A 26,809-nucleotide genomic window follows, 5' to 3' on the forward strand; every position below is an offset into this window, starting at 1 on the left:
TCATAGAAGAGCTGGATTTCTACTGAGATTAAATCATACATAGGAACCCATTTACAAACTGTGCACTAATTTAAGTATTTGGTATTAACGAAGCGCCAAATACAAATGCATGTAGACTTATTTGTGGGGGGAAAATGGCTTTTAATCAAAATTGTGCCTTACCTTTTGTTGATCTAACATCAAGTGCTAATAAAATACCTCAAGTTCTGTGGATGTGATGTGAAAAAAAATATTGCTTTACAAAAAAAGACATTTATTTCCTGTTTGGAGTATTTCAATAATCAAACCAAACCACTGAAGTTTGATTATAATAAAATCTTTAATGGAGGTGATATCATGCAAAAAGAGAAAAATAATTTGACAAAACTTGGAAGAAAAAAAAAAACGCATATTAATGCCTATTAAGATAAAGTTGACGAGGCCTTTTGATTAAACAGAAATGCACTCATTGAACACCATCACACCTGTTCGATTAGAGAGCGACAAAAAAGGGCAGAATAACTGTGCTCAAAAGCTCCTTTGAAACACAAAAAACAGCTACAGATACAAAAATTAGCCAACATGCCAGAGAAGCTAAGAAACATGGCAAACATTTTCTTCCTTCTACCTTTTTACCCGTGTCAGGATGGGGGAAAAAACTGGCGGGTAACCACTGGAAGGTGTTCATGAGTTTGTTACTGGAGTGCAACGACAGCTAAAACCAGGCCTGAGCTCCATCGGCTGCGAAAACGTGACTATGCTTTGTTTTTTAGGGTTTCGTAAGCAGGAAATGCCAGTAAACACATCTTAAATGGAATCTTAAACAAAACAAGCACCATTTGAAAATACTGATGTGCCAAAATGATTGCCGGCACTTAGATCATCCAATCTATACATTTTATAGTCAAAATCCCTCTACGAGTTCCCCTTAAAAAGCTGTGATTTTTTTTTTTTTTATATACGAGACCTGTTAAAACATTTAGGGTTTTTTTCTTAATAAAGCAAGACATGTACAAAAAAAATTATCTTCTAATGTTGGCCTCTGAATGTTTTTTTCTCAAAGCATATATGCCTATAATCAGCTACACAAGATTTGCAGATAAATGAAAAAAAAATATATGGTGAGAAAAATGGACATAATCCTCACAGGCACTCTGATATCTTATGCTTTATCTCACTCTTAATTAGACTGTACATTTGTGCATTTTCTTACCAGGTTAAAGTCAAACAAGGTACTCGGGACTCTACCTTTTGTGTTGATGTAATCTAAAAACAAAAAAAAGAAAGAAAACAGGGTATACACCCTCACATGTAAAAAAAGAAAAAATGTATCTCGATTTTGAACAGCATGAAAGAAAGTTTAAGGCAAGATTGCTGAACACAGAATCCAAAGTTGATGATCTTTGTCAGCGCCGTTGTTTTGTTGGCATTTAACCAGTTCCATGATCAATCATCAAAACGACTAGTGTTTATTCCCCAATAGTTGGCTGTTTCAGGCATCCGTCACTGGTCGCGATCATGAGACTCCACAACGTCAACTCTGCTACCCACCCTCCCACCGAGTCTGCTGGGAGCTGCGGTCTCCTCCAGCGCCCTTTAACCGCCGCAGGCTCAGCTTCTTACCTTTCAACAACTGCAGGGAAAGAAACACAAGACGCACAGCGCTTAGAAACCATAACTCCACCTCTATTAGATTTAGGAGTCTGTTAGTTGATTTCAAACCACAAACTGAAGCAAAGAGCTGAACAAAAAAAAAAAAAAAAGTCACATAATAGAAAATTCAACTTAAAAGCACAAAAATTGGTTGGTTGTCAGATTAACCAATGCCTGAAAATGGCTTGACCAGTGTGGGTTAACTCTCTTAAGGCACTTCGGGCCTTTATGGATGAATCTTATTGAAATTATTTACATGACACGGATGCAGCTTTTAAGCATAGTTTGCCAATTTCCAATGCAATCGAGGTTATTCCAGAAGCTTTACCCTTTCCAGAACCAAGAGGCGTGTTCAGCATCATCATCCTGTTGGAAAACCTGATTGTGTCCAGATTTTAACCATCAACTTGATGAATTTTCAGGTATCCCTCCTGTCATTAGCCCTCCTACTTTGTACAACGCAATATTTACCCTGGGGGCTAAACAGAAATATGCAAGATCCACAGCCTGCGGTTCTTACATATTTCTCATAAAAAAAAAAGAGAAATATGGTAATTTTACAGAGAATGGTGAACATCTGAGAACTAAACATACCACTAATCCAGTTCCATTATCTGAATATTTAACAAGTCTTGAAATAACACTATGTGATACTTCCATCAGCCCTACATTTAAATCTCCTAATATTTATTACATCTGAACTAAATGCAGATTCTGTAAAAGCAGGAAGCGAGGTGCAAACTCTTTATTTGATTTGTAAATCTTCAGAAAATGATACGCTGACAGTTAAACCACAACCAGAGGTCCAGCCTAAAACCCTGAAGGGTTTAGACCTGGGGTCTTTATCTGCAATTCTCAAGGGCCGACGTACTGCCATTTTTAGAGGAGTTACCGCTTTAACTTCCCTGAATCAGATAATTAGAACTTTTCAGAACGAGCTTGCATGTCCGGAAGGCAGTTCAGCCGTTCCACTGGTGTGTTTGACCGGGGATCCATCTAGAAATTACGAGACACCAAAGTTTGAGACCCCTGTTCCAAAGGCCAAAACTGTGAGTCATCTCCCTAAATAATAATAAATAAATAAAAAGTTTGGATGTGACAGCCCAGGAATAAAGAAAGTTACCTTTATATAAATTAAAGCCTTAGTTTTTTCAGAAATTAAGACTTTTTGTCTTTTAGATTGTAAAATAAGGAATATATTCTGGGTATTGCACAGGAACCTCGGCCTCAAGCTACTGCCACCATGCTTGATTGTCTGTACAGTTTTTCACCTTCAGCTCCTCCAAGCTTTTGTTCTCATCAATGTGACCAAAGAGCTCAATCTTCATCCTTTATTTAAAAAGGCATTCAGCTTATCCCTGAGGTAAGTTTCAAATGTTAGTCAAGCTTGAAGCAGGGGCTGCTTTCTTGGTCAGCTACCTCTCAGTCATGTTGATGTAAAGCAGGCCTCAATGTGGGCAGTGAAGGCAGCGCTGCGGCAGCTTCCACTTATAGATTTGAGCCTGTGTGGCTCCTAAGTTGTTCCTTAACATCCCAACCAATCATCAGGGACGTTTCCTCTAAAAATCTGCAAGAATTTCAAACTTTTGCACCTTATTCTTGTTTATCATGATCATAATAAGGGCATGGAAACTTTTCTCTGGCACTCTAGACGAATGGGAAAACAAAAGTGAAGATAAACATTCTTGAGACCATACAGAGTCTTTAAGTCCTACCCAGTAGAAAGTTTTTTTTTTGTTTTTTTGTTTTTTTTAACAGTATCTGTTCCTCGAAAAGGTTTTGAACTGTCCACGGGCAAATTCTTTTAAATACAACTCAAACACACGAAGAGAAACTCACAGGGCATGCAAGTGTTTTAGCACAACAGGTCCTCTGTGAGGAACTGGGACTATTTATCCTCTGATTTATTGCAGAATGACGGGGCCGTAATCGCCAATGTGACTCGACAGAGGCTAGCTTTGGAAAATAATTACCCCTTTTAGGAATTTTTTGATTACCGAATCCTCCGATCAGCTAAGGCTGAACTTTACAGGGAGGTTTTTCAGGGAACAAGCACAGAAGATTACCCCTCTCCTTCGTATAAATGTTATTCAATGAAGAGAGATTTCAGAGACCATCTAGCTGATGACAAGCAACAGATTACATCAACTAATGATATTGTAAGCATTACTTTTAATTCCCTCGTAAACAATTATTTTGACAGGACAGCCATTGTATTTTTTTTAAACAATTAGGTAAAACGTAAGAACATGACCCACCTTTGGTAACATAAAGGTAGAAGAAGTCACAGTAGAGGACAGTCTGCACCACGCCTGCCACAATGGCGATCATGTCGAAGAAGCCCTCGAAGTAGTAACGCCAGATCCAGTTGAAGAGGTAGAGGGCCCGGTACAGGCCCAAGCAGAACAGGTAGTGAGTGGTGATGGTCTCGGCCTCGCCGGTCTTGCTGATCATGAAGAGCTGAGGCAGGATCGCCACAGACTCCAGGTAGATGGAGAACGTCCAAAGGATCTGGAGATGGAGATCTCAGTTAAAAACAATCAAACACGCAATTTCCTGTTGACAAACCAAATACTGATCTATTCTACTGTTAGTCCATCTGATCATTAAATAAAAACCCTTTATTTCAGAGTCCTATGCACTCTAAGCCCTACCTGTGGAAAATAAAAACAGCCCACACCATCACAGATCCTCTGCCATGCCTGAACATGAGGTTCTTTCCCACAAACTCAAGAAGTCGTCATTATAAATAGCTACCTAGAACTTAAATAAACCCTTCTGTGCACCCCACAGCAGCTTAAACGAACCTCGAGGGGAGAGAAGTCATGGTTGATGAGAACAGCGAGACCCCCGACGGGAACGACCAGGAACTCCACCCTGAAGCTGTCATGGTTTCCGTCGTAGGTGGCCCTGAACTTCATGTAGATCAGGTAGACGGTGGCGTACGAACAGCCGATGTATATCACCTGGTGAGCAGCACAGGAGAGCCCCGTCAGTGACGGCGCACAGAGAAACACGGATACCCGTACGACGGCTCAACAGCCCCCTTACCTTCATGGACGTGTTGTACAGCGAGATGAAAGAGGTGAGCAGATCCAGGTAACGCGTGGTGAACACGAGGGCAAAGAGAATTTGGCTCTTCCCAGAGATCCCTTTGAACAGAGAAATATCAGCAGAAGCAAAGTTTAAGCTCAGCGCTGGAGCACAGTCTGGGTAAGTCATGAGTCGAGCCTTTCATGGTGGCACACTGACATCTGCTGGACATGACTCTAAATGATCCAAAAACAGCGTTTTTCAAGAGGCCAATCCTAAAAAAAACGTGTTTTTGATAATATCAGAACCAAACCTACAGAAAGTGAGGTTAAAATATAATATGGCTCCAATCATCACATATACTCTTTCATTTAACCACAAATTTAAAAAAAAAGAAACCAATAAAATGTGCTGCAGTTGTTCTCATCGGCCTGAGGACTGTATTGATGTTTTGGTTCCAGCTTGTGGATCTGACATTTTCCATATAATTTGGAAACAACCATTTTGTTCCTGAAACGCCTTAAACTGGAGCGTTGACAGGTCTGTGTCCACAAGAACAACCAGGGAGCTTTACAGTCAAGCTAGAACAACACAAACAACCAAAGCACAAAGTAACAATAATAAACAATATCAATAAAAAACTTAAAACATAATGACTACCAAATCCTTGCTATATTGAAATCAGCGACCGTATGAAGATGAGTCCGTTTTAATCTTTCTAGAGTAACATCATGTTCTATTATAGTTACATGCTTGCAATTGATTTTCGCATTAATGACTTCAAATGATGATTATTAATACAGATTGAATTTAAGTGTGATATTGAGGGCAAAAGGCATAGCAGTAACAATCCCAAGAAACTTGCAGCTAACAATCCATAACATGTAGTGTCCTTTTATGTCAATATTATTAAACTGACTTCTAGATAAATCCACATTTCCCTCACTTCTGTTCCTCATCTGTCATTGCGATGCTTCTACATCTTTACGATCCTTTCTTTCTCAGGCAGCAGCATCATCTCTGTCAGGTCAATTCTGACCCGTGGAGTACAGCGGCTAACAAAGATCGCATATCAGACGGTCAAATGCAATATGAACAATTCACACTCTGACACTGTGATGACCAGATATTTATGTGGCCCTGGTAGTTTGTGTATGGCAATGCACGGAAATGCTGTAATGCAGCTCAAGATGCACTCATGAAGGCCCTCCTGGTGCTTCTCACACATCTCTCTGTCAGATACACAGAGGTTTGATGCATAAACTTGCATGAGTCTTTTAGAACCCCAGCATTGTAACAGACTATGCTTTGAATCTATAGCATTAGAAAGGGGAGCAACTCATTGCCAGTCAGCAACGATTGCTTCTACCTGCATGCTTTGTGCATGGCAAGCAGGCAAAACAAAAACACATGTACCAACCTTGATCATTGCTGCTATCAAATGGAAGCTTCAGCTTCATTGTGGTATGGGCTCTTCCACAAATAGACATTTTTACTGCTATTAATTATACCCTTGAAACGGCACAATAAAATACTCATTCATTCTTTTAGAAATCAAAATTACATGAGCAGAACATTCCAATTATAAACACCAATTAGTCAGCAGTATGAAAATTAAGCCTGGCGTCATAAACAATACAAAGATAATTTATGTAGGATGGAAAAGTAGAAAACTGAGGCTTTTTTTAATGATATAACTTTACGCTAGTTTATTATCCACAATTTACTTTGAAACCTGGGAGAAGCTTCAGAAACAAAATATTTCTAGCTTTTTTTATTATTGAAAAGTGGATCTAGCTCAGACTAGTAAACTATATACTCACTGATCATATCTTTGGTGCTTGAAAACATTTAGAGGACAATTTTGTTGAAGGGTTAGGAGGAAGAATATAAGTGAAAAGAAAGCAATACGGATGTTGTCTTTAATGCAAGGTCTTGGGTTGATATGAAGAGGCAATGCAAATTTATTTGTATAGCACATTTCAGTACAAGGAGAAGAACACAAAGTCCTTTGCATGATTAAAACATTGACTAATGTTTACATGCACATCTGCACGTTATTTTCCAGAGGATACAGAGGATGCCAAATAGACACGCCTCTGGAATCACCGTTTCTATAACTGGTATTTGTGTGGTTTGCATAAAAGTTATCTGCAGTGGCAAGACAATAAATATATATCGAAGTTATTCAAGAAAGGTTTCAAACAAGCACTGATAGGGCCTTAATCCTGTGTCCTCCACTTTAACGTCCCCAAGTAATATTACAGTACTTTATCTCTCTATACTCTTTAACAAGTAAAAATCTAAGCGCCTATGAATAACATGTATTTTATCTATAAAGAATCTGTAAATCATGCATTGTTGCCAATCTCCTGGACTGTCCTGTGCCGTTAACTGCACTATCTGTACTCTCTGACGCCGTCTTCTTTAGATTATCGCTCTTAGATAATGTACCCACTTTTTTCTTATAAAGTAAATGATGTTGTAAACTTTATAAAATCATGTTGTAAGTGATAATTGTATAATTAATGTGAGAAAAACCAAATCCCCTCCTGAGATCATTACAGTATATGTTGAACCCAACTTGAGTCTTTAAAGTCAACATTTCTTTCTATTTAAGAACAAGTATGAGTACAAAATGCTCTAAACTCATAGGTAAAAGTTGTATTTTTTTATATAAAAAAAGCTCAAAGCATTGAATATTATATGGTAACACTTTTTTCAACGGAACTGCTACTAATAAATACAGGTTTAAATTTGTGTCTAGATCAAGAAACAGTCATAAATCATCTAAAAAGGTCCCAAAGGATCCACATTTGTTCCAATTTGTAGGAGTTTCGATTGGATTTTCATTTAAGTGTCGATATAAAGTAGAGTAAAAAAAAAAAAAAGTTTACAAAAAGTACTACAATAAAAAAAATGTAGGGTTTGGTTAAACTGGGAAGAAAAAAGCTTTAGCATGTTGCTAACTTCCCTAGCTTCTCCTGGAGCGCCACGTCAGAGAGCAGACCAAAAAAGTCGATCCCCAAACCTCAAAGCAGGATGTCTGGGGGTGTGGGGTGTAGAGCTGGCAAACCCACCCGGTGGGACTCCTGCACTTTGGATTTAAAACGTTCACACAACCTAATAAAAAAAAAAACAGGAAATCTCTAAAACAACGCAGCACAAATCTAACGGACTCCTGCTCCCAGCGACACAACCAGCAGCTGAAACCTCAGCAAAGACCATCGATGCTAAAGTTACACCATCACACGTCAACCCAAGCTACCGTGTCCGTCTTCAAAACGAACAGAAACCACACCATCAGGCCGACAGTAACGTACGGAGCAACAAACAGCAGGCTTTACCTGCGAACAGTTAGCTCTACTTTTAGCCATTAGCTTCAATGAATGACCAGCACCGTTAGCATTGTGAAGCTAGCTAGCAGAAGGGCTGCTGATCCACGACTCAAGGCACACATTTAGGGGAAGACGCAAGTCATACATGTCACTAGCAACGCCGCGCTGTGGCAGGTGGCAATAGGAAAAACCCAAGCTTACCTGCACAAGACCTGGTTTTCCATATTTTTAGCAGCAGGATGATGATAGCAGCCAGATGAGAGAGGTCTCCTGTCAGCCTGAAGACGTTCATGGTTGCGCGGCGCGAATACAAGCAGACACAGCTGGGAAGCCGAGGAGGGCTTTTCACGGTTTAATCCGACACAAGTAGACACAGGAAGGCTCTCCTGGCAACTTGGAGAGGGGACACGGAGCTGCGGGATGCACAGGGCTGAAAATATGGCGAAGGTGCAGGTCGACGTGGAAGGGGGCGGGCTGAGAACACAAGGCCGGGTGCTGATTGGACGGCAACGTGATTGACAGCACGAGTGGTCCCGCCTACAGAAATTGAACGACCCAAAGGAGGGAACGTCTGGGGTAGACAGACGCTACAAGTAGGTCTACAGGGAAATTATGTAAAATCTAGTTCGTTATCTATCATGATTTTTGCATGGTATTAAAAATAGTATATATAGAGAGATTTCATTGGGCAAATGTACTTAATATAATTGAAATAAAAATTAACAAAACACATTTTATAAAGTAGGCCCTAAGCAAAAGCAGCAAAACTAAATTCCTTTTGAAATGCCTGCTTTCTTGTAACTAAGTTCTGCTTCTATATTTCAGATTTAAAACTGTTTGTTTATTTTAAACGATTAAATTAATCTATTTATGTCTGCTCTAAGTCCCTGACACTCTATTACACTTCTCAACTCAGTTTGCCAGTTCTGACCTTACTAATGAAGCAATTGCATTAATAATTCAGATTTTTGCTCATTTCACACCAATTCTGATTGAGGACATATTTTTTTCGTATATTATTTTTCACACAAAGTAGCGTCTAAATTTGAAGGAGTGAAACAGAATTTCTGAAAGGTTTGGCATTTATTTCTGTTCAGCACTCTTTACTTTGGTACCCTAAAATAAAACCCAGTGCTACCAACTGTCTTAAAAAGAGACATAGACACAACAGTCCGCCTGTATATAATTTAATCTCTTTACAAACATGACTGTTCTTGTGGCACAACTAAAACATGGAAGTTCACCCAAACTGACAAGACAGACAAGCAGAGTATTAATCAGAGAGGTTTCCCAAGAAGCACATGCTAACTCCAGAAGAGCAGTGGAGATCTACGGCGTGGGAGAATCTGCCGACAGGACTACTCGTAGTGCATATCACAAATCTTATTTTGTATGGAAGAGTGGCAGAAAGGACCCATGCATGGACATTTCTATGAAAGGTTTGCCACAAACTATACAGTGAATATATGGGAAGGTGCTGTTGAATGGATGTTAACACAAAATGCATTGTGCATGGTAAGACCTGCATTACAAAGCATCTTAAACATCTAAAAATATGTGGTGTAAGATTATTACTGCAGAACAAATTAGCCTCACAGAGAAACTCCAAAGAAGAATCAGGTGTGAAGATGACTCCCTTCAACAGGAGACAGGGAGGAAGGGCTTAGTTGATGGAAGTATGGATATAAATAAATGGCAATCCTGCCTGAGAACAAATCTAAAGCATAAAGCCAGAGCTATGGTCGAAAGGTTCAGGTCAAAGCATGTTTTAGAATGGCCCAGTCAAAGTCCAGACCTTAATCCACAAGGCAATCTGACACAACCCTTGCTGCTCAGACGTTCTCCATCCAGTCAAACTGAGCTTGAGAAATTTAGAAAGAATGGTAAAAAAAACTAAACCTCTCAATGTGTGTAAAGCTAGTAGAGAATGCGCCACAGACTAGCTTGTCATTGCAGCAATAGGTCCTTCTACAAAACTGACTTTCGTTTCCCTTCACTCCACATTTATGCACAACTTTATGTTGGTAAATCACACAAAATTTAAATAAATACCATTGGAATTAGTGGTTGTAACATTGCTACATATAAAAAAAAAAGTAAGGGGGTGTGAATACTTTTGTCATGCGCTGTAATATGCTTAGTAACGTAACTTTAAGATGTAAGCATTCATTTGCTTGGTAGAAAAAAAAGAAGGAAGTTGGTGTAGAGGAAGTACAACCTTCTTCCCATGTTGTCAGTCATTTATCATCACCTCATCTAGGAAATCATAAGATCACTCACAAGCTGTCACGCTTACAGACATGAAGCGGTTGCTTTGGCTGCCTTTCCTGCTCATCCACCTGGCCGGGACAGGTAAGAAATTACCGCTTCTTTGAAGAACAGCGTACTTATCAATACTGTTTTATATGAGCAAAGTGGAAATCCTTGAAAACCTCTTTGGTTTGACGGCAATTCTGTAACTGTTCTGAAAGCCTTTAACGACAGAAGTTTAATCAAAGGCTATTTGTTGGTCTTTATTCCAGGAAACCCACAAAAACTTGAGACATGCTTGCTTCAGCCAAAAAACACGATCTGGAAAAAAATAGGAGAAGAAGCTTTTCTACGCTGTACGGTTAGGTCAAGCTGTCCCCCACGGCAGCTCGAATGGTTTATTGTTAAAGAAAGCTCTCATCAGCAACTTCATGTTACTAGTAGGCACAATTTGAGTAAAAACTCTTTACACATCAAGTCACTTAATGTCAACGACACCGGGACGTACCTCTGCGCTGCAAGCATTGACCAAATAGGACCCTTACTTACACCAGAATGCTGCCTACCATTTGTAGGAGAGGGGACGACTCTTATTGTGGGAGGTAAGGAGGCAGTGGCCAGGAAAAAAAGAAATATATCACAGATGCTTTGGTAACATGATTGAGATAACAATTTTTTTTCTTTCACGTTACAGAGAGACCTAAACTGATGGCGTGGAAAATTCTTCTGTGGTTGTCATTTACCCTTTTGGCCATTTATAGCTTAGCTTTAGTGATGCTCATCATTCTAAGGAAGGTAAATCGTGAATATCCATTGAGTCCATGATCATGCAGACACAAAACTAAAACTGAAAGATTGCAATAAACTTCACTTTTCTGTTGCAGCACGGCTGTAACCTGACCTCCAGCAAAACGACATCTAAAACTGAAACGGTAATTGAAGTATCTCTTTTTTTAAATCCTCTTTTTATTGTGGTAACCGTTTTCTAACTGGGGTAAAAGCCCACAAGAGGAAAAAAGAGGAACAACAAGAAGAGGCGTCGCGATTCCCTGACCAGAAAGGACTGTTGAAACTTGATCGAAACACTTGATTTTTCCTGTAAACACACTCAAAAATCCAAACCTGTGCATATCTGTTTAATTGTTGATGTTAATCATTTTCCAGCAGAATAGCTTAAGGAAGAAAACACAGTTCAGAGACGTACTGCAAGAGCTTCACAGCAGGGCGAACGTAAACAGAAGGAAGCAAAGCACAAGCAGAAATGGTTCCCAAGTTGAGGTAAATTTTGTTGCAGCACGTTAGTGCCACAATTACTCAACAGAAAGATTGCAATAACTTCTGCTGTCGCATCAAGTCAAAAACAAAACTGTTGTTGTCTTTACAGGCAGCAAGTGTGGACGGCAACCTCTCTACAGAAGATATCTACCAAAATGTCTAAGGGTCAGCCCTGTTGAATAATAGCTTCAGTGGGATGTTACAGAGCTGTGACACATGTGTGACTGTTTTGTGACAGAATGACAAATATGTCAGGTCACTGGTTGGGTTTTTGCACGTTTCCCAATGAAACGAGACATTAACTGCGCAATAACGGTGCTCTGTCAGTCACTTCAGCAAAGTCGTATCGTCTCTCTGAACTGTTCCGTTTACACTTTCTGCTCTCACCAACTAGTCCAAGCAAGTTTATTCCTTATAACTATTGTAACTGGGGGCGTTTTTGCAGCGCAGAGGATTAATGTAAAATAGTTGTTAGAATTTTTCTTAATCTTAGCACAGATCCACAAGCTAAACAAGGCGTGCATATTTATATGAGTAATATGTGGTTTTAAACAGGAACATGAGAGGAAAAAACAAAGGAGTAAGGTGCTGCTTCTAAGCTCTGACAGGCACTGATGATGCTAATAATGTGCTATTTTGTCAAACTATTTCCTGACACCAAAAATACATTTCCAAAACATTTTAACATTTTCGTGCAGCAGTCCTACACTAGGCTGAGTTTACCTACGTTTTGCATTCAAACATCAGGATTATGTTGTGAGGTTGATCTTTGATTTGTGACACTTTTAAGTCGTGTCTCATATCTCAAATGATCAACACTCTATTGCTATAAGTATTAGGCTGCTTGCCTATAAACGCACATAACTTTGATGATGTCTCTTTTGTTGCAAACACTTTAATATGATGTTGGCTTATCAGATGCAGCTACAACAGCTTTAATTCAACTGGAAAGGAGTATGTTTAGAGGAATTTACCATTCTTTGAGAAGTGCATATAGGATGAGGTCCAGCCACCCTTGGTACGGGTGTTGTTTGTATATGTGAGGATCTCAGGCCACATCCCAGAGTGGTGGGCTACCGTTCAGTGGCCTAAGGCTCCCGGGGGGGTGACAGGCTGGCTATGGCCCACAGTTGCTACACTGGGCTCAGGTGGGCATCCCTCCCACTTAATCTCTCAGTGGCTAGTTCATCAGAAGGGAAAGTAGTGTGCCCTGCATACCTTGGCCCTTCTCGGTCCCAGCTGCTGAGCTGAACTGGTGCCTGACGACGTGTACTCCCACTCAACACAAACACACCCATTTCTACTCATATTCACACGCATACCCACATACCAGCACTCAGATAACCCAAATGGTTCAAGGTCATACAAATGCAGGTTATTACAGCAATATGGCTTACCTACTTTGATGCTGTATCAAATCAGGATTTAATAAAGTTAACATAAGTCACATAATAAGGGTACAATTTTGAGATACCGTTTTATAGAGAAAAACTGCCCTGGGACATGTAAACAACCAGCTTATTAATATGGTATGCCTGAAATGTCCCAACAGGGCATGTGTGTAAAAAGAATGTTTAATAAAATAAACAAAATAAATACCAACAGACTCTAATGCTGGGTTCAGACCGAATGTGATTTAAAAAAGGTGTCCAACACCTCAACTTGGATGCTTGTGATGAGCGTTTTTGACGCCCTGAGCAATGTGTGGACAGATTTGTCTGATTCGCGTTGGGAGGAGCTACCCTGTTCTTTTCCTCAAATGCAGGGAAGTATTTATCGATGACCGGCTATTCGAACTTCCTCACTAATCCACCTCCTGGCAAGGCCCTTTCTAGTACTGTCTCTGTAGTGATATCTCAACTGATCATAGACAATAGGATGAGTTTGTCCTCCATTGTCGACTTCAGTCTTGTCAGGATCGTTCTGTCCTGTCGGAAAATGCGCCACTACATAACCTAGTAGAGTCTCTGATTGATTGACGCTTCGCATACAGCTGCAAAAGTTCAGATTTTCCAACTCTAGCATCTGCCGCTTTGGACATTTATATTTCAATACACGCAGCACCCAATGGGTGAATCACGCAATGGGACCTGTCAATGCTCCTAGATGTGCGTCCACCAAAGACTTTGCATGTAAACCAGACGCCCATGATGCTCAAATTGCATCCGGTTTTAACGCAGCACAAGTGCCATTCAGCATGCTGCGGTGAGTAATTCATCAGTGAAGTATGCTACAGCTTAAACCTATATGTTATTTTAGGCATCGGTTGATTTTTCACTCAATTTTAGTTTCAGTTCTGCTTTTTGTTTGTTAATTAGGCTACTTTAGTTTGACTTCTGAATCGTTTAGACTTAAAGACCTCTGAACTCTAAGGATGAACCAGAGTTTGCTGCAACATGTATGTATAGACTTTGTTACTCGGATTTCACAATTGAAAATCGGGCTTTGTTTTTTTTAGCTAAATTTATTTATCGAAATAGTTCCTTATAAAATAATTTTAAAAAATTGCTTTTAAAAGACATATGGTAAAGACAATTGACATTAAACACTGTTTGTAAAAACATTTGTTTTTATTGCCTGTAATTCTGTTATATTTAGAAATTGTCACAGATAAATAAGACTAAAAGGGGCTTCGTCACATACTATGACTCTGGTTACATACAAGGGTTTTCCAATTAAATTACTGAGCCGTTGGCTTATTATATTTTATTTCTGTGTTTTACACTTTTTGCTATGTTTGTTAGTGCACAAAATGCTTTTGTGTATATAACCATATCAAGATCACATAACTAGAACCATGATATTGCGCATGTGCACAATGGGTAAACAAGGACAGTTTTACCATGAAGCTGGTTTATAGCCTAAATAAGAGACAGAGTGGGTATTCAGACTAAAATGTCCCGGATTAGTGATCTCTTTGAAAATGTTTGTTCTTCTTTTCAAACAACAAATCCAGTACAGGTTTTCTCTGTGGTAGTTCTTTTGCAAAACTGCATGTGCTATTGTTGTTGTTTGGTTTCCTCTACAATATCCTGTAGTGCATTTTTACAATCATTGGTGCAGCTGCAATTCAAAGACGTCATGGTGCTATCAAACTAGTTTCTGCTGTGCATTTATAAACAGCCTATCAGCAGTTTCAGTGGGAGGTTAGTCCTCCTCAACTTTCTCTTTGAGAACTTAACACTAGTCACTTTCTCCACGGCCTCTGGTATGTACATAGTTGGACTGTTGCACTCAAATCCCCAGAAATTTCTTTTGTCTTTCTTGGTGTTTAAAATCAGGCTGTTAGCATCATGCCGAACGACTTCATGTGCTGTGTCATTGTTTATAAAACAAAACCAAGGTAGTTGCATTATTCACAGATTTCCCCACTTTGTTTGAGTCATTGGTGCAAGATGGAAGGGGGCTTAGCACACAGCGCTGTGGAACAGGAATAAGTCAAAACGTGAGTTGCAGGTTGAGGGAGCGCACCTTTATTGCACCAGTTTCCATTAAGTCAATCAAATAATTAATAATTATAATTAAACTGTGAGCCATCCTTTCTAGTGACTTAACTGCTCCATCTGTTCAGTGCAACATTTCAATTTAGTTTCAATTGACAAATATGTTTCCGAAAAAGGTTCTAATGATATCTTTCTTCTTCAAATTAAAGCTGGTATTCAGTTTTAATGTTTGTAAGCCATTAGCATCTGTGTGACAGTTTCTACTAAAGGTCTCTTTTTGCACACTTAACTGTAAAACCATGTACGGTATGATTTCAGCTTCAAGTTATATTCAGAAAGTTAAAGTGCTGTAGCCACAGCAGTATAATATATTTTCACCCATAGACTTAACATTAGCTTTCATGTTTGTGACATTTCCACTCTGCTTCTTCACGAAAAATAAAGAAGACCCTATTTTTACACATATGCTGGACTCTTTTGTCAATAGAAAATGCACCTGAGCTTACAATCATTTATCATAAAAACCATTTTACATATTTATTAATGCATTTCCTTCAATCATATTTGTAGCGCCCAATAGCCTGCGTTAGTAAAATAAATCTGTAAGAAAAGTGCAATTTCCACTTTATAAATGTATAAACTTCCAAAAGAGGTGGAAAAAAAATCTACCACAATTGTTTTTTTAATATTTTTTTTATTTCTTGATCAGAAAATGACAATCATAAGACAAAGTTCAAACTTGGAGTGTGAGTGTCTTCTGAGGTAAAACATTAGATGAATCTTAGTTAAAAGGAGTGAGCTGTAAATGTCAGTGTAAATCTCACTATTATGTTTTGTTTTTTTTTGCAGCAAAATAAATTAAATTTAAAAAAGTAGTTTTTTTGCAACAACTCTTTTATGCATTAGTCCCTTTTCTCAAACTAAAGTAAAATGTATTATTTGCCTGAGAAAGTTAGAGTGGATGCAGTTCCTGATTTCTGAAACAATTGAGATTTTTTTCTGATTTATACCCTACAAGCAAAGCCCCAGAAGGATGAGTGGGCTTTTCAGACAGAGCATTTAAAGTCACAGTCAGTAGAAAATCACACAGCCTTGTCACAACTGGGGGAAACCTTTAGGTAACAGAAATCACAAATAGAGGTTGTCCTCCCAAGACCGAATAGTGTGTCTTTTAAAATTCAAATGTAGAAATACTTGATTTTTATCCCCTTGATGTCATCGATCAACTGTCACATGAAAAATACTTAAATTAAAATGGGTATATTCACAAGGAAAATAAAGTACACCTTGTTTGAAGTCCAGGTTTTATGGATCGGGGAAATAATCAAAATTGTCTGGTCTTTACCAACTACTAACTATATTTATATCTAATCTAAAGTGTACAAAAACATAGATCAGACTCCACCGTGTAATACTTCTTAACCAAAGCAACCAGCTGCTGCTAATTGAGATATTTAATTTACAGATCAACAGCAAATGTGGCAACCTCTGTACAAGCAGGAGATTTGTCAGTTTGCTGGTCTGTAGCATTAACTCAATGCCAATGTGAAAAAATAGCAGCACCAACCTCAGAGTTGCAATTACTGCTGCCCATCTTCCTGGAAAAAGTTATAGCACAATTTCCAAACTATTTGAGGGTAATTTTTCTGCAAAAAGCAAATTGACCCAAGCTCAGATTGTGCATTACACCAAAAAAAAAAAAAAAAAAAACAACAACAAAAAACAACAGCTACATCTCAAACCCCAGTGAACAGTTTTAAATAATATGGTTCTTGACAGTACAGTTAGAAAAGGACTTAACAAGTATCAACAAAAAAGATGCTGCCGAGATGACGATATGGGCTTATTTTTCGGCCAAAGGACCTGGGCCTTTTGCAGTCGAGTTGTTCATTAGCTTCTGTATACAAAAGTATTTTAGAGTCGAGTGTGAGGCCACTTGTCTGACAACGCTGAGGGTTAATGTGGTCAAACAAGGCGTGGAAAGCAAACACAGCAGCAAACCTAAAACAGAACGGACTGAGAAGGTACTAAATCAAGGTGCTGCATTGAAATCTGGTGGAAGGGCCTTCAATAGCCTATGCAGAAACCAACGCAAGTCTTTAAATAAATTGATGCATTGTTGTAAATAATAGGGATTCCTCCATAAAAATGGAAATTTGTAACCATAAAACAACTTAATGTTGTTGTTACCGATGACTCGAGTTTATGAACAGTCGAGTGTACTTATAATCTTTTTTTATTCCACACACAGCTTCTTCACTTTGGATTCATCTTTGTTAAATCATGTCTATTTTTGTACACATGGGGTTTGATTTTAGAACGTGGTAAAGGCCAAATGATTATTCTGACTTAATAAATCTCTCGACTTCAAAGAGGGAGGCACTTTATCATGACCTCTTTCATACACTTCATCATATGTCAATTAATTTATATTTCATCTATTTTTATTTACCTGATTCCCCCAATCAAAAAAAAAACACAAGACACCCCATGAATATGTTTTTAGCACTCTGAGGATACCGACATCAGGTGTCGATGTACTTGGGATCAACTGTGTGACTGTTGCGGATGGAAAACGGCCTCCAAGCCAGGACCTGCAGAACGGCGACACACATGGGCACCAGACAGACCAAGTAGAACATCACACTGTGGAGGCTTTCCAAAGCACTAGAAACAAGGAGATACGAAGCATTCATCGGTTTACTTTCATTTACAGCTGCTCCTCCCCTCGACACGTTTCACAAGCAAATGTTTCAAAAAAGGTCTCAAAAACATTTGTTTTCTACAGCAATAGTACCTTAATATAGTGCAATTCTCTTGTATGCACACAATGATTTGCTATTTGACTCCAAAGCAAATATTTCCATGACTCTAAATTATTATACTCCCTGTGACCTTTGAACTCAAAGAAACATTTGTTTTCTACAGCAATAGTACATTAATATAGTGCAATTCTCTTGTATGCACACAATGATTTGCTATTTGACTCCAAAGCAAATATTTCCATGACTCTAAATTATTATACTCCCTGTGACCTTTGAACTCAAAGAAGTAGGACACAATCTATTAATCAGTAACTGACACAGTACAATAAAGAAACATTTTTTTTATAGCAAATTGGTTAACTAGGCAAGGAGTTGGCCCAGATAAAAATCAGTGTTTTGAATCACAAAAAGGTAAATATGTAGTTGGAAATCTGAACACAATTTGAAATAAAAAAAAGAACATTTGTAAAAAGAATTGATTTTAATGTGAAGGAAATACACTTCTAAATGAGTTAATTAATTTGAACTTGAATTTGTCACATTTGTCAAACAACGAATACGGCTTACAGTATTTTTTTTAAATGTTATCATTTCGGACAGATGTCTGTTTTGTTTTCTCGAAAATAAGCAACCAGTCTTCATTCCAAACTATTTATAAGTTTCAAAACAATGTACTGGTCAAAACGACAAATTTATGGCACAGTACCTATAAACTGGAGTGAATTTCTCCATTGTGAGATCAATAAAGACTATCTTATCTTATCTTATCTTAAACTAAAGAATTCAGTTCTGCACTTTCACAGGCTAAGAACCCTTGTTTATTGTAGATACTAATGAGTCAACTATATAAAATAAAATAAATAAATAAATAAATAAATAAATAAATAAATAATATATATATATATATATATATATATATATATATATATATATATATATATATATATATAAATGAGTATTACTGATAAAAACATTATCATTGAAAAATTACAGAAATGTGCCAAAAGCGACAATTTGCTCATGAAACAGCCTATAACCAATCTGTTCATCAACATTAACGTGCAAATAAACAAATTAATGATAGTGGGTGTCCATACCTTTTATTTGACCCCTGGGTCACATCTTTGAGCCCCTCGTATCCAAAGTGGTTGAGGATATTAAGGACTATCATCGGAGCCAGAGACTGAGCTGGCTTGGTGAACAGGGCATTTGTTCCAAACACCATGGAGGAGAGAGGAGAGCTAAAACAAATAAACACAAAGAGCAAGTCAGTTAGAATAATTTGCTTCACTGTCCACAATTACACAATTGCTGGCACCCAGTGGAAAGCTGTGAAAAAGAGTAAAAACAAAAGGTTACCATGGAGACTGGGCCATCCCATGGTGCCACTCTGTACTAGTGAGATTTGGATATCTTTTTACCTCTCTTAACATTTTCTTCACGAGGTGTGGTCGCAAGATAAATGTGAGTCCTCGTCTAAACCTGTCTGTCCCATTGACATATACTTTTAATTTTCTGATTATTACTTTGACTGAAATGAGGGATATAAGTATAAATAATAAATTGACCGGACATGTTTAATGTTTTTCTTGTCTTGCAGACAACCTGAGAGGATCTTATGCAAAAAATATATATTTTTGAAAGATATTTAGAATTTCTGGATTACTTTTCTTCTAATCCACAGTTATGTGCTGCTTTGTGTTGGTCTGTTACATAAAATTTTAATAAAATATATTGAAGTTTGCAGGTATAATGTCAAAAATTTTGAAAACTTGTTACCTAAAGCTTACTACTTATGTGACTTTAACTTTATGTACTCATTGTTTTGAGTGAAGACAAAAGCCTTCCTTAGTTTTAAACTGATTTACAGCATTATGCAACTTTGAGATGGAATAAATCAAAAGCTGCACCAAATACGTACATTTTGACTTTTATGTGGCTATCTAATTTGCATTTTTAGATAGCGACGCAGATGTTTAAAAGAGTAAATGGAATTTGTCCAGAGAGAAACTTTTTAATAAATCAAGAAAAAGTCACTCATCAATTTGTTTCTGATAAACAAAAATTAAACAATTTCCTGAAATTTTCTCAACAATGTCCAGTGAAATTGGTCGGGACGATTTATAGTCATTAAAGGGTGTTGGAAAACATTGAAAGTCTTTCTAAGAAATCTGGAAAATACATTAAATCACATCTGTATCAAAATCTTAAATCAAATGCCGTACTTGTGCGTTTTCCTTTGTTTACCTGCGCTTGTATTTCTGTAGATCTATGTCAATAATGTCAGCCAGAGGCAAGCCAAAGAGACTGAAGGCTGCTTGTATTAGAACCCTGGATGAAGGAATCAGAACACAAAATTAGTCCATGGGTTTACACAGAAAACCGTCTACAGTACGATCAAAGCTCAAGCTTCTTACATATTTACAGTGAGGAAAAAGGCCAAAAAGTAGTAACGTTGAGGACCCAGAGCCAGCATGACGACTGCCAGCCCAGCCTCAAAGATAAATGTGAAGAGGATGATCTTGTAGTAGCCAAGACTTTGCAGCAGACTCTGACTACTCAGAACTAAAAGCTAGGGGAGGACACAAGGGAGGTAAAAACAGTTATAAGAACTTGACAGAAAGGCTCAAAAAGAACATATAAAAATAAATATTTATGTTCTGAATGATCTTTTCATGCAAAATGTTGAAGCCTGTACCTGTGGCAAGATGAATCCCGCTCCGTACATGAAGCTCTTGGCTAGCGACGGGAGTGCATATGGAGGAATCAGGTGCTCCGTGAATATCATGGTGAAGTTATTAAAGAAAGCCAACATGAACACCTGGAAGAAGTTCATGGTCACAAACAGCTGGAAGTCCCTGTTGGTGAGAATCTGCCACGTCAGCGACTTCAACATGGCGAAGGAGCACGCCGTTGGACGAGCGGTCTGGTCGGCACTCGCTTGAACATCTGCCTCAGATATTTTATTGTCAAAGCGGCTTTCGCTGTGCATACCGGTGTACATCATGCAGATGCAGCTTATTACAGCAATCAGCACCGTGAATGCCTGGAAAGCTTGGAAGTTTTCCATGTTTGTGGACACCATGCCACAGAAAAGAACGCTGGAGGAACCAATGAGAGAAGCCACCTGAAACAAAGGCAAGGAGAGGCATTAGCTGGATGCCCTCTCATAACTTTAACGAGACCATGGAAGAGATGGTGGGCTTACCTGGTTGTATTTTATGAGCCTTAAACGATTCTGATGGTGGCTGGAAATCTCTGCGAATAAGGCACACTGTGCCAGTAGCACGAAGGTCAGCATGCCGTCGAAGGCGCACAGCGCCACGGTCAGGTGTAGGCCACTCAGCCAATCATCAGGGGAGTAGGAGCGCCACGGGAACCAGGCAATGAGAAAGGCCAGCGAGTAGAGAGGCGCGCCATACAGGATGGAGAGACGTCGGTGAGAGCAGCAAGGCACCCTGGAGTTGTCTTGCAGGTAACCAAACAGAGGGTCGTTGACCGCATTCCACACCATGTACACCACCTGTGGGCACAGAGAAGTTTAACAAGATTCCTAACAGGTAAGAAACTGCAAAGTCTGGAGTTTCAGGAATCCCCTTCATTAACGTGTACGTTTTAGGATCCATTTTTCTTTCAAGTTCTTTTGGGGCGTGCTGGTGGCGCAGTGGGTAGCGAGACCCATGTACGGAGGCCTGGGTTCGACTCCGACCCACGGTCCTTTGCCACATGTCTCACCCCCTTCCTGTCAGCCAACTGTGCTAAAAAGTGAGCCACTAGAGCCGTGAAAAATCTCCAAAAAATAAAATAAACTTATTTTACTTGCTTTGAAATCTCTTAATGGCTTGGCCCCTGTTATGCCATAAGCTGGTTGAATATGCTTATTATTATTATTATTATTAATTATAATTTGGTATTATAATTTAAATAATAAATCATTCAACTCAAAATTTCGCTATAACAAATATAGTTCAAATGGTGGTGATGTTAGCTATAAGCTTATAAGTATTTATACCACTAATGCATTAGTTAACTTGCTGTTATGAACTCATTTATGCTGGAATAAATGATCAGGTCGGACTGTTAACCGACCAGGTTTATCCAGCAGGCTGTGAGAACCCCAATGTAACTGCAATTAGAGTTTAAATCCTTATTCCTTATCACCATCCAATGATATTGTCTCTGTATTAATATCAGATGTTAACTCCAAAGGAGGTTAGCTCTGATTTCTGAATAACCATGTAACTGTGAATTGGACTGAACACAAAACAATGTCTATTCCGCAGTCGTGGTTTTATTGAAACAAAAGCAATTCCCTGTTACAGTAATTCTCTGATTCAAACAACTTTGGAATTCTTACTCATTACTAAACTAAAACATGCAAAATATATATGTGGAAATAAAGAACAAAACAAAATAAACAATGGATTAAAATGAGCGGTTAGCAGATCTTAACTTAACTCAAAGTTGTTTAACACCGCCCTCAAAACACCGGCATTTCACGTATCAGCCTTGATAGACAGAACAGCTTCGGGAATCTCACTGGACGCTTTGATGTCTTACACAAAGCTAGTTCAGCTAAGCTACCTACAGTTCAGATACACGTGACCCTCCCAAGATGGCTGCTACGATGACGTATGAGGGGAGGTCCTAATGACGTAACCACGCTTACGCTGATGGGGTAATGCCTCGCTTCGAGAGGGGGCAGCTAACTGGGAGTTTAAAGCAAAGCCCGCGACTTGAGCTCGGACAAAGAAATTAAACTGATAAGGAGACGCGAAAAGAGAGAGGGGGGGAAAGCAGGGAAAAAGATGAAAGAAATGAAGCAGTAACCCACGGCGGGGTTATTGATGGATCACAAATCAACACAGCAAATCAATTGTACAATGCATGCACATACAAAGAAAATGTTCAGCAAAATAATTCCAACTTCGTCGTGGAATAAAAGCATTAACCAACACCTACAAAGTTCTACGCCTGCCCAGGCACTTCTAAACACCCTGTTGGTGAGACAGAAATAAAAGGGGAAAACCCCGTTACTTTGAGGTGCCTCGGGGCTGGATTTGGAGCGCTCCGAGTGTTGCGGCTTTCTGGACGCGTCTTGACGAGCGCAGTTTTCCGCAGGCTGCGGCGGGACGGGGAAAAAGCTCCTTCGTTTCTTCCTCCGGGTTCGGTCGCTTTGTTGGCCAGACAAAGCGGGGTCCTCTTCGATCACTGGGAGATGCGGCGTCTCTCAGTCTTTTGATCAGAGGGAATTTAAAAGTACTTATTTAAGTCGACCTCCTGTTATAAAGCAGGGAATAACCGTTGCGTCGAAAAATCTCGGTCCAGCGAGCAATCGAACACGTGGCGGGGAATCACCCCAACGGAATCAGCTGTGTGTGTGTCTTCTCGGGTTGGCCAAAAGCCAGGGAAGAAGAAAGATTTTCGTGGGTGATCGGCTTTTATAGCCATCACCATAGCAACCTTATCTTGATCGGCGGCCATTTTGCCGTGTTGCGTGATGGGAGTTGGTGGCCATTTTGACCACATGAGTTGGTGGCCATTTTGACCACATTGCATCATGGGTAACGTAGTCCGTTACGTCCCGAATTGATGCAGCTTTTGTCACGTATGAACTACATGAGTTGGTGGCCATTTTGACCACATTGCATCATGGGTAACGCAGTCCGTTACGTCCCGAATTGATGCAGCTTTTGTCACGTATGAACTGGCACAACACCCCTCTCTACTTTTCTGAGCTGCTGCACTCCCATTCACCTGCCCGCTCCCTTAGGTCTGCCAACCAGCAGCTCCTTAATGTTGCTAAATCAAAGCGGAAACTAAGAGGAGATCAGGCCTTCGATGTAGCGGCTCCGAAATTGTGGAACAACCTGCCAATGGATGTCAGGCAGGCCTCCTCTTTTTAATTTTCAATTATTTTAATTTTTAACTATTTTTAACTATCTTGTTTGTCCATTTTAAATTGTTCTGTGTTTTATCTTTCTATTTAAATTTGACAGTTATTTTACGTTGTGTATGTACAGCCCTTTGTTGACCTTTGTTCTTGTATAGTGCTTTATAAATGAATTTATGGTATAACATAAAGGAAACTACAATGGGCTTAACTCGAAGGCAACCAGACTTTCACTCAGTTTTTACGAGTATGTTTCGATACCTATCCAGGAGGTTTTGTCTCATCTGGAGCCCTGCACTTAAGCAACCTGGAGGTTAGGAGCTGCTGTTACGGTTTCGGCTTTCAAGCATCCACAACCTGGCACTGCAACTCGTTCCACAGAAACTACAAAGGCGGCCTCATCAGAATTCAAATGACTCAGTAAAAAACTCACAAAGACTCCTGCATAGGTATTGAATCCTTCATTTTAAAGCCTTTGTAGTTGCCATGAGCCAGGGGGACTGAGAATCTGCCCACGCAACATAAATAATTTTTTTTTTATTTTTTTTTGCTGACGCTAGCATAAAGGTTCCATTAAAGTTGCTACAAGTGTATGAAACTAACATTTTAGATCAGCCTGAACACACCTTACCTGACTCCGCCAGATAGATTTGCTCCGCATATCCATCTGGAAACCTTCCGTTGAAGTAATTTTGGGAAGGGGCGAAAATACTGGTTAGCTGATTGGCCTATGTTGGTGATAGACGGGCCAAATGAACCAATCAGATTCGTCGTCGCTCTGTTACGAGCGACGACGAAAACACAACCACAAGCCAAGCTACTCTTGCTGCTGCAGGTAAAGGCTCGTTAGCTCAGCAAAGAAATACTCTGTAATTCCGATAAAACTTGCTCGATAGCCACGATAACGCTAGTTTCATCGGCTGAAGCCGCCATGTTCTTTAGACTGAACTGTCGCGCTTCCCGTTGCGTCACACCTCAACCCGCCTCAAAGCCAACGCTGATTGGACGTTCGTTTGGTGAACGGCTCCAAATTTTCTTTAACGGAGAGTAGCCAGACTGATCTGCGAGTGAAACCTTGAAAGCTCGCGAGATCAGGATGGTCTCACGAGGCTAGAACACACCATCCTCACAGTGAAACATGGTGGAGGCAGCAACATGATGTGGGAAGCAGTCAGAGCTGATAGGAAGATTACTGTAACTAAATAATGGCCAGTATTGAAACAAAGCTTGTTGGAGACAGCAATACTTGAATTATTTTTTTTACAGTTCACAGTTATGCACTACACTATGTTGGTCTGTCGTGAAAATATGAAAAATGTCAAATATGAAAAAAAAGTTTAGGACACCTAAAGGCTAAAACCTGTTCAAAATGGTCAAACCAGACAATTACCGTAGCCATTTGCAATATTTTCTGAATTAATGGGAATCTTTGCAAAAATGCTTTAATTAAGAGGGAAGCTGCTTGTGAAAAATATTATATATATAAATATAGCAAAAGAATCATTATCCAGATACTCACTTGTGATTGGTGGAAAGCGCTCTCAGATATGCTGTACTTGTTCAGGAAGAGTTTGACATAATAGAAGCTAAAAATATTGTTGATCATGGCTGAACCCAATGTCGTCATGGCATACGCGAAAGCTGCATGGTTGATCCCAAAGTTCATCCATTTTCGGACCATGCTGCCGGTGTCCTCGAAGGAGCACACACAGGAAACAGCTGTCTCTCCTTCACGGATAGTGACAGTGAAGCGTTGCAATACTTACTTAATCGTATGCATAGTATTACCAAAATGTGAAAGTTGAACGAGCTTATTGGGGATAAGCGCGCAGATAGTAGTGCATTTCTGTTTAGGTTTTCGGATTTCCATTGGTAGATGCGTCTTTTCCTGTCAACGCCACTACAGTCTGGCGACAGTAAACATCTCCACAAACTACATGATACATCCAGTTTAACTCGATTTCCGAGCGGAAAGAGTAAACACGCAGTTGATTGGCTACAGAAAATCCTTTTGTCCACTAAGTGCTCTGTGATTGGACGATAAACACGCCAGTCCCGTGACACTGAAGACGTCAGCTCGTCCGCCATATTGAGAGTGGCAAGTTCCCGTTTCAATAGAGGAATGATTGGTCATATGAAATAAACAGGATATTACTGAAAACTTTTATTTATTTCAGTAACTCAACTCACATACACATACTGATATTTTCAAGCCTTTATTTATGTTAAATATGATGATTTCCTGCTGGAACCTAATGAAAACGTGACATTTCAGAATCATCTTCATTTGGCCATGACTGTCTGCACAATCAGGGAATTTGACTTTGGTTACAGTTCTTACTGTACAGACATTTGGTATACAACATTAAAACTGTGTGTTTTTTGTGTTGTGAACAAGAAAAAAAAGGGGGGAGGTTGTGTTTTGTGAAAGTGCAATGCACGTTATTTTCTTTCACAGCAGTGAAGCAGGCTAATCAGACTGTAAGGTGTCCATTGTGATCATCAAGGAGAGAGCCTGAGGGAAGAAACTGTCTCTATGGTGGCTGCTTCTTTCGCTCAGCGTTGACCTGAAGGGAAAAGTCCAACTGTGTGGTGCAGGATGTGTGGGGAACAAGTCCTATATGGAATGCAGGTTAACATTTTGAATATAGAAATGTGAAAATTGTGTTTGAAACATGTTCAGGTTATTTTCAAAAGGTAATGTTAACTGCATGTTGTGTTTTTATATAACTGTACTTAATGCACTTAATGTATCTTAATCTACCTCTGACAATAGCCCACTGAACCACTAAATAATTTAGTTGAACTACTTTTAGTTAAACTAGACAATATTTAATTTAGCCATTTTGTTTTGCCAAAAAATATTTTTTTAAACAGTATCCAAAAGTCTCACAAATAATATTCATCAAAATATACTTAGCTTATAGTTACATACTTGCTTACTGCAATGTCTGCGATCAAATTCTGTTGTATGAGGAGACCATGTGACACATAGAATTCAATATAACACATTATTATAATTAATATTATTGGTGTTGTAGTACGTCGTACATGCCCTGCACAATATGGCGGCAACGATGACAGTTTTTGACTTCAATGCGGCAGTTAGCGCCCTCTAGTGGCACTCAAGGAAGACGGGAAGTTGCGAAAGCATAACAGTTTTTACTCATTTTACACTGT

General features: G+C 39.2%; 3 protein-coding genes across 4 annotated transcripts; 1 reads left to right on the forward strand and 2 right to left on the reverse strand.

Moving 5' to 3' along the window:
• Positions 1-458: 458 nt before the first annotated feature.
• LOC118566325 (ER lumen protein-retaining receptor 2-like) lies at positions 459-8,477 on the reverse strand. The gene is made up of 8 exons (XM_036148034.1): positions 8,205-8,477; positions 4,684-4,784; positions 4,440-4,598; positions 3,887-4,143; positions 2,904-2,961; positions 1,531-1,612; positions 1,193-1,245; positions 459-464 (listed from the first exon to the last, which is right to left on the reverse strand). Exons 1-8 carry the CDS (start codon positions 8,293-8,295, stop codon positions 459-461), a joined length of 807 nt encoding a protein of 268 aa, XP_036003927.1. The 5' UTR covers positions 8,296-8,477.
• A 1,785-nt stretch (positions 8,478-10,262) lies between these two features.
• Positions 10,263-12,787, forward strand: LOC105930128. Of its 2 annotated transcripts, none has more exons than XM_012868163.3 (6): positions 10,263-10,355; positions 10,526-10,855; positions 10,948-11,048; positions 11,138-11,185; positions 11,418-11,531; positions 11,638-12,787. In XM_012868163.3, the coding sequence occupies exons 1-6, from the start codon at positions 10,304-10,306 to the stop codon at positions 11,689-11,691; spliced, it is 699 nt and encodes a 232-aa protein (XP_012723617.2). In that variant the 5' UTR covers positions 10,263-10,303; the 3' UTR covers positions 11,692-12,787. The 2 variants fall into 2 exon arrangements, with proteins under 2 accessions (XP_012723617.2, XP_012723625.2); XM_012868171.3 differs by having other exon boundaries at positions 11,421-11,531.
• Positions 12,788-16,413: 3,626 nt separating this feature from the next.
• mfsd13al (major facilitator superfamily domain containing 13a-like) lies at positions 16,414-25,310 on the reverse strand. Its single transcript, XM_036148036.1, has 7 exons — positions 25,149-25,310; positions 20,945-21,259; positions 20,435-20,863; positions 20,154-20,308; positions 19,984-20,067; positions 18,834-18,977; positions 16,414-17,638 (listed from the first exon to the last, which is right to left on the reverse strand). Exons 1-7 carry the CDS (start codon positions 25,308-25,310, stop codon positions 17,497-17,499), a joined length of 1,431 nt encoding a protein of 476 aa, XP_036003929.1. The 3' UTR covers positions 16,414-17,496.
• Positions 25,311-26,809: the final 1,499 nt, after the last annotated feature.

The sequence above is a fragment of the Fundulus heteroclitus genome, chromosome 16 (genome assembly GCF_011125445.2).
Source record: "Fundulus heteroclitus isolate FHET01 chromosome 16, MU-UCD_Fhet_4.1, whole genome shotgun sequence".
Classification (NCBI taxonomy): Eukaryota; Metazoa; Chordata; class Actinopteri; order Cyprinodontiformes; family Fundulidae; genus Fundulus; species Fundulus heteroclitus.

Coding starts and splice junctions, on each gene's coding strand:
- LOC118566325 (XM_036148034.1), bottom strand. CDS start 8,295: ATGAACGTCTTCAGGCTGACAGGAGACCTCTCTCATCTGGCTGCTATC. Junction 4,785..8,204: donor GAAAACCAGGTCTTGTGCAG/GTAAGCTTGGGT, acceptor CTCTGTTCAAAG/GGATCTCTGGGAAGAGCCAA. Junction 4,599..4,683: donor TGTACAACACGTCCATGAAG/GTAAGGGGGCTG, acceptor GCTGCTCACCAG/GTGATATACATCGGCTGTTC.
- mfsd13al (XM_036148036.1), bottom strand. CDS start 25,310: ATGGTCCGAAAATGGATGAACTTTGGGATCAACCATGCAGCTTTCGCG. Junction 21,260..25,148: donor GCGCTTTCCACCAATCACAA/GTGAGTATCTGG, acceptor CTGTGCCCACAG/GTGGTGTACATGGTGTGGAA. Junction 17,639..18,833: donor ACCCAGGGGTCAAATAAAAG/GTATGGACACCC, acceptor CCTTGTTTCTAG/TGCTTTGGAAAGCCTCCACA.
- LOC105930128 (XM_012868163.3), top strand. CDS start 10,304: ATGAAGCGGTTGCTTTGGCTGCCTTTCCTGCTCATCCACCTGGCCGGG. Junction 11,049..11,137: donor TGCTCATCATTCTAAGGAAG/GTAAATCGTGAA, acceptor TTTCTGTTGCAG/CACGGCTGTAACCTGACCTC. Junction 11,186..11,417: donor CGACATCTAAAACTGAAACG/GTAATTGAAGTA, acceptor ATCATTTTCCAG/CAGAATAGCTTAAGGAAGAA.